Source organism: Rhinatrema bivittatum, chromosome 3 (assembly GCF_901001135.1).
Source record: "Rhinatrema bivittatum chromosome 3, aRhiBiv1.1, whole genome shotgun sequence".
NCBI classification, from domain to species: domain Eukaryota; kingdom Metazoa; phylum Chordata; class Amphibia; order Gymnophiona; family Rhinatrematidae; genus Rhinatrema; species Rhinatrema bivittatum.
The window spans coordinates 215,077,840-215,101,481 of NC_042617.1; the positions used below are offsets into that span (position 1 = coordinate 215,077,840).

General features: G+C 45.5%; 1 protein-coding gene across 3 annotated transcripts in view; it reads left to right on the forward strand.

Moving 5' to 3' along the window:
- Nucleotides 1–23,642, forward strand: part of TAF5L (TATA-box binding protein associated factor 5 like) — a 196,620-nt gene that overhangs the window by 108,297 nt on the left and 64,681 nt on the right. Inside the window, exon 2 of one of the 3 annotated variants that reach the window (XM_029594172.1) lies at nucleotides 9,599–9,634. The exons of the other annotated variants lie outside the window; for them this stretch is intronic. Within the exon in view, the coding sequence (XP_029450032.1) occupies nucleotides 9,622–9,634 (13 nt within the window). The 5' untranslated portion in view covers nucleotides 9,599–9,621. The remainder of the gene's footprint in view (nucleotides 1–9,598; nucleotides 9,635–23,642) is intronic. 3 annotated transcript variants of the gene reach the window in all.

Here is a 23,642-nt window from a genome sequence, read left to right on the forward strand (position 1 = left end):
AAAAGGTGAATAGTGGAATGCCTGAGGGATCTGTTCTGGGACCGCTGCTTTTTAATATATTTATAATGACCTGGAAATGGGAACAAGTGAGGTGATCAAATTTGTCTATGAATAATTTTGTGCCAGAGTTGTTAAATCACAAGAGAATTGTGTGAGATTGCAAGAGGGCACTGCAAAACTAGGAGACTGGGCATGAAAATGGCAAAAGAAATGCTAATGTAGACAGGTGCAAAGTGATGCACTTAAGGAAGAGTTAACCCAAATTATAGCTACAAAATGCAAGGTTCCACATTAGGAGTGTCCACTCAGGAAAGGGATCTAGGTGTCATTGTTGAAAATTGAAATCTTCTACTCAGTGTGCAGCAGCAGCCAAGAAAGCAAATATAATGTTAGGGATTATTAGGAAAGGAATGGAGAATAAAAGAGAATATCATAATGCCTGTTTATCACTCCATGGTGCAACATAATCTTGAGTATTGTGTTGTGTTCTGTTCTGGTCACCACATTGCAAAAAAGATACAGCTGAATTAGAAAAGGTGTAGAGATCATGGTGATCAAGATGATAAAGGGGATGGAAAAATTCCCCTATGAAAAGAGGCTAAAGAGGTTATGGCTCTTCAGCTTAGAGAAGAGGAGGCTGAGGGGAGATGTAGAGGATTATAAACCTTTACTTTTTGAAAGTAAACTGATTAACGTTTACTCATTCCATTCCACTAAGACCAGAGGATACACAATGAAGTTACTGGATAATACATTTTAAAACTAAGAGAAAATATTTTTTTTTACTCTATGTATAATTTAGCTCTGAAATTCATTGCCAGAGAATGTGATGAAAGATGTTAGTATAGCTGCATTTAGAAAAGGTTTGGACAAGTTCCTGGAGAAGTCAATTAACCATTAAGGTAGAATTGCAGAAATCTACTGCTTATTCTTGGGATTAAACAATTGGAATCTCTCTACCTCTTGGGATCCTGCCAGGTATTTGTGACCTGGCTTGACCACTGTTGGAAACAGGTTACTGGGCTTGATGGACCCTTGGTCTGACCCAGTATGGCAAGCTGTATGTTAAGTTCTTAGAAAAATGTCCTATTAAATATTGAATAAGACACCTGATTATACTTGAGTGTTGTAGGTCAATGATCTTGTTTATGAAAATGGAGATAAACTTATTTCTAGGCCTTAAGAGGGAAGAATAGTAATTTTGTGTATGGAATGGTTTTCTAAATTTACTTCCTGAAGACAATAGGTATTTTTTGTTTCAAATTTTAAAGTAATTGGTGACTTAGCTGAAAACCAGTTATGAAAATATATTTGTATTTGAAACTGAATAGAGAGTGGCTAATTTTGGTATTTAAGCACCTTATTTAATTCAATTAAAATTGTTTAACAATGATCAAGCAACTTATCTTTCACAGCCACAAAATCTGAGGCTGGTGTTAGAGGTCACTATTATCAATTTGGACTATTGCAAGGCAGCCAAAAAAGTAATCAATTGTAGCAGGCACTGGGAACAAGCAACTTTTTTTTTTTTTTTTTGGTTGAACCTTTCATTGGTTTCCTATAAGGCTAAAGATGGAATTTGTCTTATTAGAGTTCCACTTACTAAATGTCTTTGAAGCAGTGATATACAGGAAAGCAACAGCTGAGTACATCTCAGTCCAGAGGGAGTCTTGATAGTGAACCTTAATCTATTGGTGGTAGATTGGATTTACTGGGAAAGAGCACAATTCTTAAGAGAATTCTTGGAGAACTAAACTATTTCTAACTACTTATTGTGCACTAGTTTTAAAGGTAGTATTTGGTTGCCATGTTTAGATTTGTGTGTATTGGGGAGGTAATTTTGATTCAATCTATGAGCTAGTAAAATTTAGCGTTTGTTTCCCAGTGTTAGAACTGAGTTTGAAAAGCTCACTCACTTGATCTGAGAAGGTGAGTAGTTTCCCAGGAATCAGACACTGATTTGATTCCCTCCCACTCATTTTTTATATACCGTATTTTTCGCTCCATAAGACGCACTTTTTTTCCCCCAAAGGTGGGGGGAAAATGTATGTGCGTCTTATGGAGCGAATATAAAAAAAAAACCAAACAAAAATCTAACAAACACCCCCCCCCCCCCCCCCCCCGACTCCCCCAAGACCTGCCGACTTAATTTCCTACAACCCCCCCCCCAAGACCTGACAAATTAATTTCCTGCAACCCCCCACCCTCCTGACCCCCCCCAAGACCTGCCAAACGTCCCTGGTGGTCCAGCGGGGGTCCGGGAATGATCTCCTGGGCGTGGGCCGTCGGCTGCCAGTAAACAAAATGGCGCCGACGGCCCTATGCCCTCACTATGTCACTGAGACCGACCGCTGCTATTGGTCGGTCTCAGTGACATAGTGAGGGCATAGGGCCGTTGGCGCCATTTTGTTTACTGGCAGCCGACGGCTCACGCCCAGGAGATCGTTCCCGGACCGCTCCTGGACCCCCGCTGGACCACCAGGGACGTTTGGCAGGTCTTGGGGGGGTCAGGAGGGTGGGGGGTTGCAGGAAATTAATTCGGCAGGGCGTGGGGGGGGTCAGGGGGGTGGAGGTTGTTAATTTAAAGGGTTGGGGGGGGGGGTTTGGGGGTTCCCACAGAAAGAAAAATTTTCTGATCTGGGGAGTGGACCGAAATGGCCCTCCCCAGACCCGAAAACAAAATGGGGAGAAAAAAAAACTATGCACTCCCCTAATTTGCTCCATAAGACGCCCAGACGCAGAGCCGGTTTAGCACAATTTTTTTTTTTTTTTAATTTTCCCCCTCTGAATCCTAGGTGCGTCTTATGGTCAGGTGCATCTTATGGAGCGAAAAATACGGTATGTATATAAAATTGAATATTGGCCTCTAGCTGACTAATAAGATGAGATATAGACCTCCACTAAGAGGAAAAATTTCAAAATTGGTGATTTAGAATAGCATTTAACTAACCCTGTTTAATTACTTGACTTATTCCTGTTGCTGCTCAGTCACTAATTGTCATCTAGAGGCCAATATTCAATAGGCCGTTTAGATAACTTGTCCACTAAAGTTAGCTGGATAACTTGTCCCATATATTCAAGCAGGATTAAAAAAAAAAATCCTGTATTTGAAAATAGCAGAGTAGGTTTTGTCTTTTTTTTTTTTTTTTTTTATCTGGCCTTGTGTGGCTGGATAATATGCCACTTAGATATCTTTTAAAGAGATCTGGTTAAGTAAACCAAACAAAGGGGCCAGCAGGCCAGTCCCCTTCTCTCATGGCTAAAGGCAGCATTGGAAGCGTAAGTTTATGCTTCCGGTGCTGCCTTTTAGAGTGGCACTGGGAGCAGGGCAGAGGGTCCTTTACTCATGGCAAAATTATCGGGGTTGGGGGAAGTGGGGAGGTGCCACACCAATTATAATCCTTGTGGGAGGGAGGGGAGAAGAGTAGGCTGATATTTGAATTTTATTAAACACTAGGACAAGGGAGTCTCTCCTCTATTTAAAGGGTTTGAGGAGAGCATGTCCTGACAGGATAAGAGATATTTTAGGGGGAGGGAGTGAATTGGTTTGCTGGCCCCTTTATTTGTTTGGTTTTTGTTCTTTGACAGTGCTGCTTAGCCAGATGTGTGTTAAAGATATCCGGTTAAGTAGCACATTGTCTGGCCACACAGGGGTGGATGACTTTAGACCTGCTCGGAAGCAGATCTAAAATTATCCAGTTATCCTAGCTGGATAACTCAACCCCTCCCTGGAACACTCCTGAAATGCCCCCTTTTTTTTTTTTTTTTGTCGGGTTAAATTATAGCCAGATAACTTTTTCTCCAAGGACAAGCAGGATGGTGGTAGTCACACATGGGTGACATTAGATGAGCCTGGCACAGAACTTTCAAACATGCCCTACTGAGCATGTGCAGCTGTAGTCGTGACCCTGCACCTAGCAGAGTCCCTCTTTTTTTTTTTTTTTTTTTTTTTTTTTTTTTGCGGAGCCATATGGTCATGGGAGCCTTGTGCTCATGTTCAGCTTTACTCTCTACCTCGGCCTTTGTAAGTGATTTTTCTTGAGCTGCAGCTGTTTTCTTTCCTTTACCTTACAGTAGATTTTTTTCTTTTCCCCCTTTTCCTCTCTCCTCTCTCCTAGCTGCATAGCAGGCCTTAGTCACTGTGCCATCTGGCAGAGTCTGTTTCTTCCCTTTTTAAAAACAAAAAAGTTTAGTATCTGTCCTTTCCTTGCTCTGTCTGTTTTTGTACCTTTTTGTCATGTGCTGGCAGGACTGACTGAGCATTGTCAGTGGGTGATCTGAGTAAGCTGCTGAGTCTGGGGACTCGCCTGAGTTCTAAATGGGTAGGAGTTCTGTCATTTCACAGAGTGATCGGCATTGGAGGTCAGACAGCGAGGAGATCGAGAACCATACCATTCCTGTGAAGGGGGAGCTCATCCTCCTCACATTCAAAAGAACTAGCCTCCACGGGCAGGAGCCCTGGATGACATAGCCTCCCCCCCCTCCTTCTTGCCAGTGGTGGCAGTTCAGTCTCTGGCAGAGAACATGAGCAGGATCCTGGGCAAGTAGCTTGCTGCCGCACCTTTGGTGCTATGCCCAGTAACTGTTGCCTGTGCACATCTGTGACCAGCACGCCATTGATCGGACGCATCAATGTCAAGATTGCGTTGGGGACCAAGATTTCTATTGAGCACCATGGTCACCCTTGACACAGTCTCTGCCAGGACACCCTCAATGTCATCGAGGTGTATGTGTGCCCTCGACACTGTAAGGCTTTCTGTGCCAAAGGTATCAATATGGTGGAGTAGCAGCACCATCCGCTAGTGTCAGGGACCAGGTCTGCCATCAATGCCTCATCATGCCATTGAGGCCATGGTGCCCTTGATACCATCAAGGTTCATGCTTGGCCACCCTCTATGCTGTCGGGGTGCGTGGCCTTGATATCCATCACGATGAGTTGCTGCCCCAATACCAATAGTGCATTCAATGCCATTGGGGTGTGAGCTCACCATGGAGGCCATCAGGTATGTCTGTCACTGATGCCTTTTGTTGCCGCTCTTGACCATATCAAGCACTACAGAGGTGCTAGATCACCATTGAGTGCCCTAGTTATTCTTGAGGGTATCGTCCACCTGGGCTCTTCAGAGCCCTCTAGTGCTACTGAAGCCCTTGGGCAACAGGAATTTCAGCCTAGGACAGCTTGAGCACTGGGGTCGCCATATACTCAAGGTACCCTGGTACACCAAGGCATCCAGGTGCAACGTTCCAATGCCCTAGGGGCTCCTTTGTGGTGGTCTGAGGCTCTGAGGAGCACCATGCTGTCCCATCATGGGTTTACAGCTATTGGGCACCATGGATGCCGATGATCTCAGAGCCCTGTGCTATTGGTATCTGTGGGCATTGGAGGCCCCACCTGGATTTGTGTACTAGCGAGGCTGTCAACCATAGCAATTGGCGAGAGATGCCATAGTGTTCATCACATCAATGCCCTGTGTCAAATAGGTGAGCCGAGGGGGATTGTCTATGGCTCTGGCAGTCATCAGTTCCTTGGGGCATCAATGAGCCATGTTGGGGCTGCAGAGCCTCTGCCTGCAGGTCCCACTGGCATCCTTGGTACCGCTGTTTCATTGATGCCTTCGGGCACCGGGTGCTCTCAGTGCCGCCAGGTGTTAGAGGTCCACGGGTGCCTGTGGCACCGTGGATGGCACTATATACAAACTGATTCTGATTCAGTCAAGTACAGTCTGAGCCCTGGATGCTGCATTGTTTGGTGCCCTTGATGTCACACTTCGTTGGTACGTGCGATAGCATTATGGGCCCTACGGGCACAGTCACCACTGGACACCATGGATTTGGTTGGATGCTGAAGGACATAACTGCAGGGCTCCATGAGCACAGTCGGTCACCATGGACTTTGCTGCTATTGTTTCATGAGGGAAACTAAGGTGAGCCACTCCTGACAGTTTCAAGGGCTGTGTCTAGCCTCTTGGAGCATTCTCAAGTACTGGGTGGATGATGCCATAGAACACTACCCATCACCATACCATGCCCAGTGCACCAGTGGTACTGGGGATACAGTCACCCTGTTCCCATTATCTCCACTGTGAGATACTGTGACAGTGAAGTGCAGCTTGAGCGGAAGAGTAAGGCAAGGCATCTACTGAGTGCCTTGGGCGATGGCAGGCGGCATTCTCCCTGTCTGCAGTTCTCGGCCAAACCAGGGTTCTGCTACATCATGGTCACATCATGGTCTCTGCCTCCTCGTCAGTTCTGCACAGCAAAGTACTGAGGAGCACTGGTGGGGAAGGCGTCATCACACACTGTTTGCCTTTTGGCAGCACGTATCCACCTAGTCTAGCAAGTGGCTACCACTGTATGAGTACTAATCAGCGTGTTTTTACAGCAGAGGGCTCTTTTTTTTTTTTTCCAGTTGCCCTCTGCTTGTATGGGTGTATCTGTGTGTGTTTTCCTCATGACGAGCACAGCAGGTTGTGTGCCACAGCTACAGGACTGACCTAAGACTGCATTCTGATCGAACCCTAAGAGGAGTAGACACCTAGAGGATAGTGTCTGAGTTCTTTCAGTCCTCAGAAGAGGAATGTCTTTAGACACCCCACCCCCCAGTGTCCCAAACCCCTTTTGTGGGGAAGCCCCTGAGGTTCCATCCATGACATGATCATCTCTGAACCAGTGCCTCAATTCTTTGAATTGGTGCATCTCCTAGGAGACCAGAGCCGGGGAACAGCAGTGGTGGACATTGGATCATTTTTGCTGGGGCTCCTCAGATTACTTGACCCACCCAATCTGAGGGTGGGTCAAGTGAATTGATCACTTCTGAACCTCAGCGATTGTAACTCAACTCTCAACTGGAGAGCTGAAGTTTTTTTTTTGTTTTTTTGTTTTCTGTTTTTTGTGATTAGAAGGCCCTGATTCCCATTACTCCTCTCCCTTCAAGAAGGGGAGATTCAACTAGGTTCTAGCGCAACCCTTATTGGTTCCCCTCTGGACTCCCGATTGTCCACCCCAACAAGGGTTGTCCCTCGTTCTCCGTTCCCAGGGAAGGGGTGGTCACCTCTTCTGACTGGCAGTTGCTTTCTGTTCCTTGAGAGCTGGTCGAGCAGTAGCACTCTCCTTAGGTCATTCTAAGGCACAGCAGGTCTATTTTTGAGGGGGCCTTTCCAGGGTAGCTCCCCAGGTGAATCTTAAGGGTTTCTCCCATCTAGGAGTCATCTTGATACCTGCTGCGCTCAATTGGCCTGCGGGACCCTACCTTAGTGAAGAGGATTGTAATCTCTCTAATTGCTGTTTGCTCTTCAACCTGTCGCCATATCCATGGCTGAGGGAGTTGGCCGAGGGACCCTACATCAGAGATGCTGCTCTTGGTGCAGTGGCTTGCAAACTGTACTTCCCCATTTTAGAGAGAACCCTGTCTGCGAGTAGGGGATTCCTGGTTCATGCAGCAATTGTTCCATTACTGGACAGCATGCTTCCTTTGGGGAAGTATGTGCAGTCATGGCTGGGATATTAATGCCTAAAGCAGGTGCTTGGCAATCTGTTCCGAGATCGCCCTGGCACCTTTAGGGTTTCCAGGCTGGTGAAGAAATCCTGTTCAACAGGGGGTGCACTTGCGGCAGCCTGGCTTCCTGTCTTAGTGGCGTGTTTCTGGATTTCTTCCCTGGGGAATTTGCTTTGTTTCAGTTGTTCCAAGCAGGCTGAGGGTTCTATTTCAGAATCAGCAGTGAGCTATTTGTTTGGGGTTGCGATATACCACCTAGTAGCTTGTGCTTACCCTGGCAGTCCAACAGTCTGCTTCCTTGTGTTCTTGCTTCCTCCAACTTCCAGTTGGAATGTCGGGGAGGGGAGGAAAAGCTAAGGCATTTGTGGTATATCTTAGTGTATACCTGCAGGGTAAGACATAGTCTCACCAGGCTCTGGCCAGTACTGCCTTTAGCTTTTCTCACTTGGCTAGGTTGCCCAAAGTTTGTTCCTGCTCACCTGATCGATCCTGTAGACAGAATGGATAACTCTGCCCTTGACAAGGTGCAGTGTGGATGAGCTTCAGGCCTAACTTCTCTCCCTGTTCGGGAGCTGGGCTAGTTAGTGACCTATTCAGGGGTTGCAGTCATCTCCTGAAACGTTTGACGCTGTCCTGCATGGTCAGCTAGATCTGGTGCTTCAGCATGTAGGGTCTGTCTCAGGCCCTGCCGTTGTTGCTGTTTATTCAGCGTTGCTTGGGCTTTTCTACCCATTGTGCCTCAGTCACATGGGCACACTTCTCCAGAGACACTTTATTCTTCGGATGTCTGTGGACCGCAGTTTTTCTGGGTAGTTCTCTGGTCTCAGTTGGGTTTTCGGCTGTCTTCTAACACTGAAGGAAACTGCAGTCTTTGTCCAGGAGTCCTTCTTTTGTTTACATCTCTAGGCTTTTTCCTGTACTCAGGAGGTTCTAGGCCTACTTCAATGTCAGGGTTACCGATCCGAAACCCTGCTTGCAATGTTTTCCTTGATGCAGAGTATGCCTCTGCTCGCACTTGATTCACTCCTCTGCCTTATGCATGAGGGTTTTGTCAGTCATTTCTATGGTTTTTCTTTGTAGAACCCAACTTTTCTCCAGTCTGGACCCCTTGTGTGTCAGCTGCCTTAGAAGCAAAAGGGAGACAAGTAGTGCTTCTGCACTGTGTGGTTTCCTGCTTGGACAGCCTATAACTAGGGATTCACTCATGTGTGAGGACTAACATCCTGCCTGTCCTCAAGGGGGAAAATCAGAGTTGCTTACATGTAACTGGTGTTAGAGGACAACAGGATGTTAGTTCTCACGAAACCCACCTGCCTTCCCTGGGAGTTGGTTTCTCCATGTATTAGCTGTATCATGGACTGAGGGGCTCTTCCTAGGGAGCAGGGTAATGACTACAGCTGCACGTGCTCAGTAGGATTGGACAAGATCCTGAAGGAAAAGTCCACAAACACTTACTAACCAAGAAGACTTGATAAAGCTAGTGCTAATCTCTGGGAGAGAAGTGAAACAAATAGATGAGTTACTGGGGATCTGCCAGGTACTTGTGACCCAGACTGATCGCTATCGTGGACAGTTCAATGGACCTTGGTCTGATCCAGCATGGCACTTATGTCTTTTCTATTGGTTACTAAAATTGTCATGTTCTGTCAAAGCCTTTTTCATGCCAAGAAGTACAAATTGAAGTATCTTCAGTTAAGTTTCTAAAGTAAGAACAAAGGAGCAATTGTTTTTTGCAGTAGCCCCGTATAGTGGAAGTTTTTACTTAGTGTTCAAATTTAACTTAGTCTTTTCCTTGCTTTGAATTTCAAGATTTCATAGATGTTCATTTTTTTTATTAAGAGTTGTGTTTAAGGTTTCTGTTTTCCATTTTAAGATTGTGATGTCTTACAGTTTATATTTTGCTTTTTATTTTCTATTTGTCATGTTTATGCTGATGTACAGTGTAATTCAGATTGTTTTATTTTCGGGGGGGTTTCTGTTGTAATCTGCTTTCAAGTTTTCTTGGATAGTGGAAAGCAAGCTTATAAATGTTAAATTGTGTATACAGCAAATTGTTTACTCTTTTTTTTTTTCTTTGTTTCTACCACACACACATGAATTCAGCTTATAAATGACTGCATTGATGTATGTATTGGTTAGGTGAGTATGCTTTTGCTATTGTATAATATTACATATAATCTTCTCTATATGTATACAATAAAAATTAACTTTTTGGAAGTTCTTGCATTTAGATTTAAAAAAGAAATCTTTAAGTTCTAGTGTTAGTTGCTTCAGACATTTATAATTGCGTTTTGCAAATCTTTCTTTATGTATTGTGCAGAAGTAAAAATTGACTGACTGAGCTCATGGGGCCCTGGGTCCACAAAGGAACAAACCTGTCCAGGAATATTGTGATGTTATCATGACTTCCTGATTTTAAGGCACAGATCTGTGCCAAGAAACATGCAGGGGGCAGCCTGAAAAAGGAAGGACATAAGATTAAGGTGTACAGTGATATTTCGCAAGTAACTTTGAAAAGAAAAGGAACTAAAGCAGATAACGGACATACCTGAATCTATTTTTTTTTCTAGTATTGCTGGCTTTATCCCTTTAGACTATCCTTCAACATAAGTGATAATGGAAAAGCCCTGGCTGTGCTCTGGAAAAGCAGGTCTTGAGACTACTGCTACTACTGCAGTTGCAACTGAAATTCAAATAATGAACATCCCTAGAATCCTCGCCAGTGCCGATTGGCCTGACTACAATCAGCAGAGTGCATAAACACAACTGATGCTGATCATTTTCATACTAAGTGTGTCCCAGGTCCAGGTGTCCGCTCCACATCTGAACCCCCAGTCACTGTGGGTTCGAAGGATGTGAGTGTCGAAGGATGTTTCTGCACATATTCCAGTGCAGAAGATACCATTGTAAATGATGGCCCAGCTGTCTTGAGATAACATAAGAACATGCCATACTGGGTCAGACCAAAGGTCCATCAAGCCCAGCATACTTCTTCCAACAGTGGCCAATCCAGGCTATAATTACCGTGCAAGAACCCAAAAACGGTCTATCCCATGCTACTGATGCTAGTAATAGCGGTGGCTATTTTCCAAGTCAACTTGATTAATAGCAGGTAATGGACTTCTCCAAGAACTTATCCAAACCTTTTTTAAACCCAGCTACACAAACTGCACTAACCACATCCCCTGGCAACAAATTCCAGAGCTTAATTGTGCGTTCAGTGAAAGAACTTTTCTCTGATTAGTTTGAAATGTGCTACATGCTAACTTCATAGTGCCCCCTAGTCTTTCTATTATCCTAGAGTAAACAACTGATTCACATTTACCTATTCAAGCCTGTCATGATTTTAAACACCTCCATCATATCCCCCCCCCCCCCTCAGCCGTCTCTTCTCCAAGCTGAACAGTCCTAACCTCTTTAGTCGTTCCTCATATGGGAGCTGTTCCATCCCCTTTATCATTCTTTGCTTCCTAACGCTGAGAGAGAAAGGAAGAAGAAACCTATTCAAGATAGAATCTATCCCACAAAGCAGTGTCCAGGAGTCCCCAACATACTCTAGCATGTCCTCAGTTTTGCCAGCTGTCAAACTTGTCAAAACTATTTTCCCTCCCTTGATGGTATCTGGCCTTGGAGATTCAGAAGAGGAAGGGGTGGTTCGGTTGAGTTCCTACTAATCCTTTCTCCTTTGAAACATCAGAGATCCTCTCCTTAGCCAGCTTCCTCGTCATCTGAATCATGAATGTGTCTCGCAGTGATTGAATAAGGAAGAGTCCACAGAGATGCTTTCTGGACCAGCCACCCCCACCCCAAAGGATCTTTCTGGAAAAGATAAGCACATTGTCTATTAACCTCATGAAGGAAAAGATTCCAAAAACAGACATTTTTAGGCATCTGCAGTTTATCCAGCCTCTGAAGGAATCTGTTTTTGTCCTAATCTATGGCCTTTTAAGGCATCTGCAGCTGAGGGTATTAGACTCCCATGTCTTGCCTACCTGTGACACCCAAGGTTGACTTGAAGTAGTCCAATGTCCACACCACTTCATAATGGTGGAATCAGTTTTGAAGCATGTGATACACTCTAGAAAGCATTCTAACACACTGCCTGGGAAGGACCAGAAGGCCCTGCTTTGGTAGTCTTCCAGGGTTCAATGCACAATGCAAGGGATGTTGCCCACCAACTTTTCATGGTGCAGTACCTGCATGAATGCATACAAAAGCTTAAATCTCTGGTCCACTCAGAAGACAATCGGCACGTTGAGTTTGAGTGCTTTGGTAGATGCAGATAAATAAGCAGCTCATCTGATCCACCTACAAGGTCTTAGTTCAGCAGTTAAAACTGTAGCAATGTTCAGTGAAGATAGGATGCTTGCCTGCTTTTGAGTGAGCTCCAGGAATACATCCATGTCCCACCTGGCAGATGTCTTGTGCATGTTGGAGAATTTTGGGGCCAAGATGCAGGAGATGGTAGTGTTCAAGGAACATCCAGGCATTCTATTTGTACAAATGGCTCTTACAAAGGAAGTCCTCTCGGCCTTTCTAAAGGCAACAGGCCATGTCTTATCCTCAATAGCTCTTCTCTAAGGGTAGGCAGGGAAAGGCAACCGCCTAAGGCTCAACCATAACCACAGCCCAAGCCTAGGGTCCATTCTTGATGTACTTGTGTTCAAATTCCTGCCTCCAGGAGGGGAAGGAGAGGAGAAGATCCAATTACCTGGAACACCTGAAAATCATTGCAACCAGGGGTAGGGACGACCTTGCCCCGATGGAGGAATTTCATCCCGGAAGTGACGTCGCCCTATGTTTCTTTAAAAACTGATCTTTTACGGCACGCAGTCTACGTCGGCGCTTGCTTTGCCCAAGCTGCGCGCGGCTTTGTCTAAGAACGTTTGGATTGCTAGGTTGTTCCAATATTTCAAGTAAGTTATTTTAATTTTAAATAAAACCCTCCTATCCCCTCCAGCTTACAGTTTACATCGCAAAGTAGAAAAAGAACTGAGTAGCTCTTAAATTTAAGAACATAAGAACATAAGAAAATGCCATACTGGGTCAGACCAAGGGTCCATCAAGCCCAGCATCCTGTTTCCAACAGTGGCCAATCCAGGCCATAAGAACCTGGCAAGTACCCAAAAACTAAGTCTATTCCATGTAACCATTGCTAATGGCAGTGGCTATTCTCTAAGTGAACTTAATAGCAGGTAATGGACTTCTCCTCCAAGAACTTATCCAATCCTTTTTTAAACACAGCTATACTAACTGCACGAACCACATTCTCTGGCAACAAATTCCAGAGTTTAATTGTGCGTTGAGTAAAAAAGAACTTTCTCCGATTAGTTTTAAATGTGCCCCATGCTAACTTCATGGAGTGTCCCCTAGTCTTTCTACTATCCGAAAGAGTAAATTTCTTGTGGATAATATTTCTTTTGGCATAAATATGCCACACACAAAAAGGAAGGGAAAAATGAGAGAGGCTGCAATAGCATTCTCCCCAGCAGACCCTTCTTAGGGTAAAATTGAGAGCTTCTTCAGTCCCACATGTTAAAAAAAACTCCCGAGGGAGGTGCTATGATTCCAGAAAATGAGCTAAGTATGGAATTATCTGCCTCATTAGTGTCACTTAGCCCGGGAGCACCAGTAACCCCTTCTCCCCCTGTCCAAACATCAACACAAGGAACAGACCTTGTTGAGAAAGATGATAAAAAAGAACATTCTAAGAAACAAATGGAGATGATGGATAAGGAGGGGGAAGAATTGGCAATTATTTCCCCAATGAAGAAACTCAAGAAACCAACTAAAATAACCCTGGACTCTGTTTGGTCTGCGATTGTAACTTTAGAGAAAGCTATTTCTAAATTGACTAATGTTACATTGGACATGAATAATAGAGTGCTTAAAACAGAAGTTTGAATAAACAAAAATTGCAGTTGGTAGAATTGGAAAACAAAATCTCTCAAGTACAGAAAGTACAAACAAATATGATTCAAGGGGAGATGATACATGTTAGAAATCTAGAAAGGTTAGAGAATGAAAACAGATATGCTCGCGTAGCTTTCTCACACTACCGTGTTTGTTGTTATCCCCTTTTTGTTCTCCTGGATCCTCTCAACATAATCTTTTATGTAACAGCACATCAACTCAGACTTTTTTTTATTTTCTCATCGCAACTTACCACTCATGAACTGTATGCAACCAGCGTGTCAGCTCAGACTTTCTCTTTTATCTCATTGCAACTGACCACTAGCGCTGCTTTGGAATAACCATGACTCTCTGTACCTTGTATTATAGTCTCTTGTATATTGTAATGCAGTATTTAGCATGCTACCCTGTGTTATATAATTCCTCGTATTAACATATAGTTATTTTACTTGTATCTGCCTAAGATACCCAGTTTTATATAGTCCCTCGTTTATCAACATATAGATTTTTTACTGTTTCCTATTTTCATACAATTGTTATTGTTCTATGTAAGGGCCATGCCCAAAAGTTATTAGTTGTATGTAAACAGATATGCTGTGCAAAAGGCTATCTGTATAGAAGAAATTCTAAATAAATAAAATAAATACTTAATTTTCCTTTGTTAAAATTCTCGAATTTACAAGATCATTTCTAAGAGATATTTAAGGGAAATACTAAAGATTCCTACTGAAGCTTTACCTGTTATAGCTAAGATTTACTACATAGTATCCACTTCAGTAAATGAGGAACAAACTTCTGCTTTGAATGTCTCAGAATTATTAGATTCCTCTACCGATGTTAACATTGTTGATAAGAAAGGAACTGTTTTAGTTAGATTTGTTTTTCCAACAGATAGGGATACAGTCTTGAGACTATTTTTACGCAACAGATTAACTAAATTTTGTGACTATCAAATCTGGATTTATCCTGATATTGCAAAAACAACTCGGCATAAAAGAATTTCTAAACTTGAGAAGTTTAGCAGAACAAGTAGGTGCACAAATTCTTGTACGTTATCCAGCTAAATGTACAATGCGGTTTGAAAACCAGAGATATATTTATTATGATCCGGTGATTTAAAGAAATTCTTAGAATCTAAAATTAATTGGAGGGACTATATAAATGTGTGAAACTTTCATACGTTATTTGACCTATTTCCTATTAATGCTCTTTAAATTTAGATGTATACTGTAAAATTTCATGGTAACAGAGGTTTATCATCGTTAAAATGGATAAGATATTAATTACCTTTGTTTTCTTGGAAAATATTTTCTTTATAGAAGTATTTAACGATGGGAAATCACATTTGTATTGACAGTTTTTTTGTCATAATTATTTCAAAAACTAATAAAGAATAAATATTAAAAAAAATTCCTGCCTCCAGTGGTAGGGAGAGGTTCCAGGCCTTTTTACTGGAATGAAGCTGTATCACAAGGACGAGTGAGTCCTAAGAATTGTGAAATATGCTACCACTTGTGCTTCTTGTAGCCTGCCTCCAAATTACCAGATTTTGGGCTCCCTAGTCTGACTACATCCAATTGGCTCAACTCCAACTGGAGATAACATCCCTCTTTGGCAATGTGGCTCAACATTCTACTTCTGGTGGTACTTAATTCCTGAAAAATAGGTGATCTGGGACCTATCCTTGATCTGCAAAACTTGAAAAGTTACTGGTTCGGGAAAGATTCAAAATGAATTTGTTCCAGGCAATTCTACCTGCATTTAGCTGAATGACTGGTTGTGTGCTCTAGACCTGAAGAATGCATATACTTTTATCCCTATTTATTCTGTCCATTGAAGATTCCTCTGGTTTGTGGTTGAGGGTATGTAGTGTCATTACAGGGTGCTCCTATTTTTGGCTTCTTGGCAATCTCAAAAATGTTCAGAGTGCCTGCCAGTAATTGTGGTGCAGCTACAGAAATGGGGAGTTTGTGTTCCCATACCTGGACGATTAATTAGTGGCAAGCCCCTCCCCAGTGGATATTCTGAAATCCCTCCACATAATTCAGCTTCCTCACTCACTTGGATATGTCAGTTTTTTAGTCCAACTTGATCCCTTCCCAGAAGATCCAGTTTACAGGAACCTGGATTGACTTATTATTTATTTAACATTTTTATATACCGAAATTCATGTAGCAAAGTTACATATCACTTTGGTTTACATTATAACATTGACAAGCATGTAAGAATGCGATTACATTGAACAAGGGAGATAAACTTGGATCAAAAGGAACTGGGGAATAAAATACAGCAAATAAAATACAACGAATAAATAATAATCTTTTGTGGAGCTAAGACTAACCTGGCTAAAGATCTAGGTGCGTACTGGATTAGATTAAAGTCACGGTACATGGAGCAAAGTTACATTATTTATGCACATATTTGGATTGATCGACTACAGTGTTGGAATGCTAATATGATATATAATCGATGGATAATCTGATAGATAGCTTGTAGGTTAGAAAGGTGAGGTAAGAGGAAATTATTGGCATAGTTTAAAAGCTTGTTCGAATAGCCAAGTTTTGAGTCTCTTTTTAAAGGTGATCGGGCATTGTTCCTGCCAGAGTTCTGGAGGTAGAGAGTTCCATTGCGTGGGGCCCGCTGTGTGTTTATTTATTTAAAGAGGTTTTGATGGGTGGGGCGAGGAGAATATCTCTAAGCTGCTCTCACCGGTCTGGAGGGTATATGTGGTCAAAAAGGAATGCTGAGCTCCAGTGGAATGAGCTTGTGAATGGATTTGTGTATGATTGTTAGTACTTTGTGAGTGATTCTAAACTTGATTGGGACTTGCTTCAAGAGAAAGCTTGCCTTTCATTTGAGAGGAATGATCCTTTGTGCAATGGGACTGTACATCAGCAAGGTTGATCCTTCCTTCTCCTGGGTTGTGTAACAGTTCATGGAATTCCTCTGCCTCATTTTCATATGTGTCTTCAGTGGGCCCTCCAGGGTCAGTTGCTCTAGCCAGTACATCATTGGCTATCCAGGTCTCCCAAGATGCAGATCTCTGCAATAGTAATGGACCCATAAGTTCAAACAAGACAGAAATCCTCATCTCACCAGACGAAAATCACACCCTTACCAACTTTCAAAGCGTAACTCAATTCTCAAATCCAATCACTAACCTCTCCACCTCCGTCAGAGACCTGGGGGTGCGTCTTGACGACAAATTTAACCTAAAATCCTTTATAACCAACACAACTAAAGAATGCTATTACAAACTCCAAGTGCTGAAAAATCTCAAACCTCTTCTTCACTTCAGCGACTTCCGACTAGTAGTCCAGTCTTTAATTCTGTCTAAGCTGGACTACTGCAACTCTCTACTGCTAGGTCTCCCAGCTTTATCCACCAGACCATTACAGATGGTGCAGAATGCAGCAGCAAGGCTACTCACCAACACTAATAAAAGAGCCCACATAACACCTATTCTTCACAGCCTACACTGGCTTCCTATAAAAGCTAGAATCACCTACAAGACTCTATCAATGATCCACAAGGACATAATGGGCATCGCCCACCTAAATCTAAATTCGCTTCTCCGCCTTCACACATCTCAAAGACCCATCAGGCACAACTACAAAGGTTCCTTATATGCTCCCCCGATCAAAACCACATTAACAAAACGAGCACTCTCAACAGCCGGACCCACACTCTGGAACTCACTACCGCCAGATCTACGCCAAGAGACCTGCCATCTAACTTTTAAGAAAAATCTAAAATCGTGGCTTTTCAGGCAAACATATACAGAATCACAAGTTTACTTAGACACCGGCCAAAAGAAAAATAGCTCAACACCAGATCCAGTTTCACCTTTACCCCCCATCAAGACTCAACTACGTCAGATCTGAACTTCTCACCTTAAAGACTTCTTAAAGACTTCTTAAAGACTTCTCTGATTCATCTGTCTTCCTTAACTCATGGATTTCTCGCATACTTTGAACATCAACATGGTCTGTGCACCCTCAAATCTCAATTTAGTCTACCCTTTAATTTTTTTCTAGATATTTATTCTCGCTATAAACATGCCGAATATTTACCTACGTCCTGTTGACGAGTTACTATTATTATTATCTATGTAATATTTAATTTAATTTATTAATATCTATATGTGTTAGGTTATATGCTAAATGCTATATGTTATACATTATATGTTAAGAAACGCTGTTCCATGTAAAGCCATTTGTGCGAAAGTTTTGTTATATGTAAACCGACCTGATTCGATACTTGTATTGAGAATGTCGGTATATAAAAATCCGAAATAAATAAATAAATAAGTTGTTGCATAGGGACTTCCAAGGTGTCCTTGCACATGAAGTAGTGCTGTCAATAGATGCTTACATCAGACTGGGGAATTCATATTGGTAATTTGTGGACTCTGCCTGTGATCTAAAGTAGAGGCATTAACAGATCAGCCTTTAACTTTATTTAAAATTTATATATCTATATCCTAGGCAGTGTACAATAGGATCCATAAGGAAATCTAATAACATCCATAGTTTTTTATACATTTGATTTTGTTATTGCTACTAACATAACTACAACATAAAAACATGAGTAAAACTGAATTCATATACAGACATAACTTGAAAACCTAAGAGCATTAATAAAACATAACTACAAATAACATAAAACAGAAACCATATTAGCTTATGGGGGAACTAATAAAATGCCTGCCTGAACAGCCATGTTTTTAAAAGGCTCTTGAACGACTTCACAGCATCTGCCTGCCTCAGTGCAAAAGGAAAAGAATTCCAGAGTAGGTGCCGCCACTGAAAAGGCACAATCTCTCTGGTTGTTCTAGGTCTGGCTTGCTGAAGCGATGGAATGTCTAAGCTTAATTGAGAAGACTGTAACTGTCAAGTAGGACAATAAAGACTTGCAAGCAGATACAGAACAGTGCGCTCGGCCGAGTGCACAGTTTAGCCCCCATTTGGCTGCGTGTTTCAGACGTGCTATTACCCCTTATACTGTAAGGGGTGAAAACACGTGGCTAACCTCCCTCCCCCAAAATTAATAGCGCTCATCACATGCAAATGCATGTTGATGAGCCTATTAGTCATCCGAAATACAGAAAGGCAGGCGTTAATTTCAGACAGCACCAGATAAGTGTACAGAAAAGCAGAAACTGCTTTTCCTGTACGTACCCGGATCAGTCCAGACAGTGGGTTGAGCCTCCTTTCCAGCAGGTGGAGACAGACTAAAACTTGCAGGATGCCCTATATCAGGACAGAGCCTATCCTCTCACCCTTCAGTATTCGTCTGTCTCCCAGCAGGTGCAGCATCTCCCCTTCGGTTCTCTGCTGTAGGCTAGTCAGCCTCTTTCTTCTCTTTAGGTTCAAGCAAATACTACTTTTGGTTCTTGTTTTTAAAAATTATAGAAAATGAATATCTGAAGGAATTTTTACCTTCTTTAGTGCCTTTTTGTGTGGGAGACGTCAGTCTCCCAGCTCTTGCCCGGCTCAGGGGGGCTCGTTCCCTTTTGCAGGAGGGGGTTGCCTGCTTAGTCCTGAGTCCGTGTACGCTTCCAGGTGTGGGAACCGCTCTCTGGGCCTCATTCCCCCTCTGGCTGCAGAGAGGGTTTTGAACCCGCTGCTGCGCTCTGTAAAAAATAAAATAAAAAAAATTTCAAAATTAACTTTCAATAGGTTGCAGGTACTCACCTACCTCTAACTTATTTGCAGCAGTTGACCAGCTTTTTTAACTTTTTCTGGTCAGTATAGGATTAGAACCGGCAGTCAGAGAAGCAGAAGGCAGCAGGTTCCCGCCTGCTCTCTCCTGCTGTGCAGGCTGTCAATCAAGCTTTGTTTTTTCAGCTTTTTTTTCTTCAGCCGAGGTTGCTATGTCCCGGCTGACAGCCTGTGTTTCTTGTGGGCTGTCCTCCTCGCGTTTTTCGCGGCAGGGCCTCTGCACTGCTTGTCTGCCAGGTGGGGAAGGTCCCTCCTCGGCAGGACAAGCAAATTTAGCCCGGGGCTCCACTCCTCCCGGCATGGCTAGGCCTTTCCCGGGTCGGCAGAGCCCGGGAACAGCCGCCATCTTGGATTTTTCATTGGGGCCAATTTCAGTGCTCCCTGGGGCTGGGGGGCCGGATTTTTTCGATTTAACCCCCGATTTGGCCACCGCGGGTTCCCAGGAGGGGGGTCCTGATCTTCCCTTGGTCCCCCCTCCCGGTAAATCCAGGGTCCCTTTTTCCACGGATTTTGTCGTCCTCATGCACAAATCTTATTTAGCTAGCCTGCATGAGATGGATGAAAGCCCCCCCATCCCGTCTAAAATCCCTCGCTCAGTGCCGTTGACCTCTGGACCGGCTGCGGAGCCTCAGGGACCGGTGCGGGTGGTCCCGGGGGTGCTCCCCTCCCCCGGTGTCTCCTGGGTCCTCAGACCCCGCTGCTTCCTCTGATTCGGCAGATGCCCCCCCCAGAGGGGGATGACCCCAGAGCCCTCTCTCTTTTTCGTAAGGAGAAGCTAGAGCCCCTCCTCCCTTTTGTTTTGGAGGAGCTGGGTCTGGAAAGTCCCTCTGTGGATAATCTCATGGCCTCACTTCCTAAGGATATGAACCTGGTTTTGGGAGGGCTCCGGGCTCCAGCTTCGGCCTTTCCCTTCCACCCCATGCTTAAGCTCCTTATCCTATGGGAATGGGAGGCTCCTGAGGGTTCGCTCCGGGTGGGGCGTGCGATGGATAAGCTCTATCCCCTCCCGGAAGAGGGCTTGGAGCTGTTGCGATATCCATCAGTGGATTCTTATGTTTCTGCAGTGGCCAAGCACACCACGATCCCGGTGGAAGGTTCCACAGTCCTAAAGGATTCGCAAGATCGTAAGCTGGAGTCTCACCTGAAGCGCATCTTCGACGTCCTGGCCCTCTGGGTTCGGGCATCTTGCTGTAGCAGCCTCATGATGCGGGCAGGCCTCCAGTGGGTCCAACAGTTACTCTGCGCCCGGGAGCTTCCGCCAGGTGAGGCAGAACAGGCCGAACGTCTGGAGGCAGTAATCACTTGCGTGTCGGACGCCCTCTACGATTTTTTCCGTGTCCAGGCGAAGGCGATGGTTTCAGCAGTGGCTGCCCGCAGGCTCCTTTGGCTTCGCCACTGGTCGGCTGATCAGTCCTCGAAGACCAGGCTGGGCATGCTTCCCTTCAAAGGTAAGATGCTCTTTGGCGAGGACCTTGACAAGCTTATGGACTCCTTGGCTGACAACAAGGTCCATAAACTTCCAGAGGACCGCCCTAAGGCTTCTCAGTCCTTCGTGGACTCTCGCTTTCGCTTCAGGGGTCATCGTCGCTTCGCTTCTCGAGGGCAGGGCGGTACTCCTAGGGGGTCTTCTCGTGCGCAGTCCTGGTCGCAGTCCTTTCGTGGCAGGCGGCCCTTTCGCGAGGGCCAGCCCGTGCGTACCACCGCTAAACCTGCCACACAATGAAGTTCAGCCGGCCCATCCCTCGGTCCCTTACCTCGGCGGACACCTCTCCCTGTTTTTCGAGGAATGGGTCAAAATCACTTCGGATCAGTGGGTCCTCGACATTATCAGAGACGGGTACGCTTTCGACCTCATCAGGGAACTTCCAGATCTCTTTCTGTTCTCACCTTGCGGCCGGGCCGAGAGGGACGCGGTGGTCCAGACTCTCTCCAAGCTTCTAGATCTGGGGGCACTGGTCCCAGTCCCAGAAAGGAAAATTTGGTGCCGGCCAGTATTCTATTTACTTCACCGTACCCAAAAAGGACGGGTCCTTCTGCCCAATCCTGGAGCTCAAGAGGGTCAATCGGGCCCTCAAGATCCCCCACTTCCGCATGGAAACCCTGCGGGCGGTCATTGCGGCGGTCCGTCCAGGAGAGTTCCTTGCTTCCCTCGATCTCGCAGAAGCATATTTTCATATCCCCATCCACTGCGACTACCAGAAGTTTCTCAGATTCCACATTCTCAACCAGGACTTCCAGTTTCGAGCTCTCCCCTTCGGTCTCGCAACCGCTCCTCGCACCTTCACGAAGGTAATGGTAGTAGTGGCTGTGGCCTTGCGCCGGGAAGGGATTCTCGTCCATCTCTATCTGGACGATTGGCTCATCAGGGCCAAGTCAGAGACCTCTTGCCGGCGGGCGGTGGATTGAGTCCTGGAGCTCCTTGCCTCTCTCGGGTGGATAGTGAACTTTTCCAAGAGCAAGCTTCAGCCCTCCCAGGAGTTGGAATTTCTGGGAGCACACTTCGATACCAGAGTAGGCAAGGTTTTCTTACCTCTGGCGCGAGCCCTCAAACTGATCGGTCAGGTTCAGAATTTGATTGCGCTATCTTCACCGACGGCCCGGGATTATCTCCAAGTCCTGGGCTCCATGGCTTCTACCATCGATCTGGTCCCCTGGGCCTTTGCTCATATGCGTCCATTACAGAAAGCTTTGCTGTCTCGTTGGCAACCAGTGTCAGAGCAGTTCCACGTAGTCCTTCCCTTCTTGGAATCTACTGCCGACGAATTACAGTGGTGGCTGTCCCTTCCTCATCCCCTACAAGGGATGCCTCTTCAAGCTCCACAGTGGACGATAGTAACCACGGATGCCAGCTTGTTGGGCTGGGGTGCGGTCTGCCTATCTGTCCACCCAGGGGACATGGTCCCAGACTCAGTCGCGCTGGCACATCAATCGGTTGGAAACTTTGGCGGTCCGCCTGGCCCTTCAGGTGTTCCTTCCTCTGATCCGCGACAAGGCAGTACGAGTCCTGTCCGACAACTCCACCACAGTCGCCTACATCAATCGCCAAGGGTGCATTTGCAGTCCCCTGGTAGCCTTAGAAGCCAGCCGCCTACTCGCTTGGGCAGAGCGTCACCTACAGTGCCTTGCGGCCTCTCACATCGCCGGAAAAGACAATGTTCAAGCCGACTTCCTCAGCTGGCAGTCGCTCGATCCGGGAGAATGGGAACTCTCTGACGCGGCCATGGCTTTGATAGTGGACAGGTGGGGTCCTTCTCATCTCGACCTCATGGCGACTCTGCGCAATGCCAAAGCCAATCTGTTCTTCAGCCGCTGGAGGGAGCATGGCGCAGAGGGCGTGGATGCTCTGGCTCTCCCTTGGCCGGCGGATGTGCTTCTGTACGTGTTCTCCTCCCCCCCCCCCCCCCCCCCCCCCCCCCCTCCGTGGCCTCTGGTAGGGAAAGTTCTCAAGAGAATCGAACTCCACCGGGGTCCGGTGATCCTCATCGCTCCTGAGTGGCCGCGAAGGCCGTGGTTCGCGGATCTCATCAATCTAGCGGTGGACGGGCCCCTGCGCCTCAGTCATCTCCCTCGTCTCCTCCGGCAGGGGCCTATATTTTTCGACCAGGCCGACCGCTTCTGTCTAGCGGCCTGGCTTTTGAACTGCGTCGCCTGAGGCGCAAAGGTTAAGGGAGGAGGTCATCTCCACCCTGCTTCGAGCCTGGAAGCAGTCGACTTCTCTGGCCTATGTGCGCATCTGGAAGGTCTTTGAAGTCCGCATGTACGGAGGCGGGCGTCCCGGCGCGCTCCGCCTTGATTCCTTTGGTTCTTTCTTTCCTTCAGAAGGGTCTCTCTAAGGGTCTCTCCTTCAGTTCCTTACGCGTCCAAGTCTCTGCGCTTGGCTCTCTCCTGGGTCGGGTGGATGGTCATGCCTTGGCTGCTCACCCGGGCGTCATTCGTTTCCTGAGGGGCGTTAGACATCTCCGCCCTCCCTCTCGGGCCACGTGTCCATCTTGGAGTCTCAACCTCGTCCTTCGTGCTTTCTGTGCGGCTCCCTTTGAGCCTCTTCGCCACTCTACGCTCAAGGATCTTACTCTTAAGACTGTCTTTCTAGTCTCTATCTCCTCTGCTAGTCGTATTTCCGAGCTTCAGGTGCTGTCCTGTCGGGAGCCCTTCTTGCGTTTTTCTGATTCCGGGGTCTCTCTCAGGACAGTTCCTTCCATCTTGCCTAAAGTTGTCTCTGCTTTTCACATCAACCAGTCGGTGGAACTCCCCGCGTTCTCTCCGGAGGAGATTGCAGGTACGGCTGGGGGCGACCTCCGTCGACTGGATGTCAAGCGAGTCTTGCTTCGTTATCTTCAAGTCTCCAATGACTTTCACATTTCGGACCATCTCTTCGTCCTTTGGAGTGGTCCCAACCGGAGTAAACAGGCTTCTAAGACCACGATTGCGCGGTGGTTGAAGGAAGCCATTTCCTCAGCATATCTTTGTCAGGGTCGTCCACTTCCTGAGGGTCTGAAAGCCCATTCTCTGCG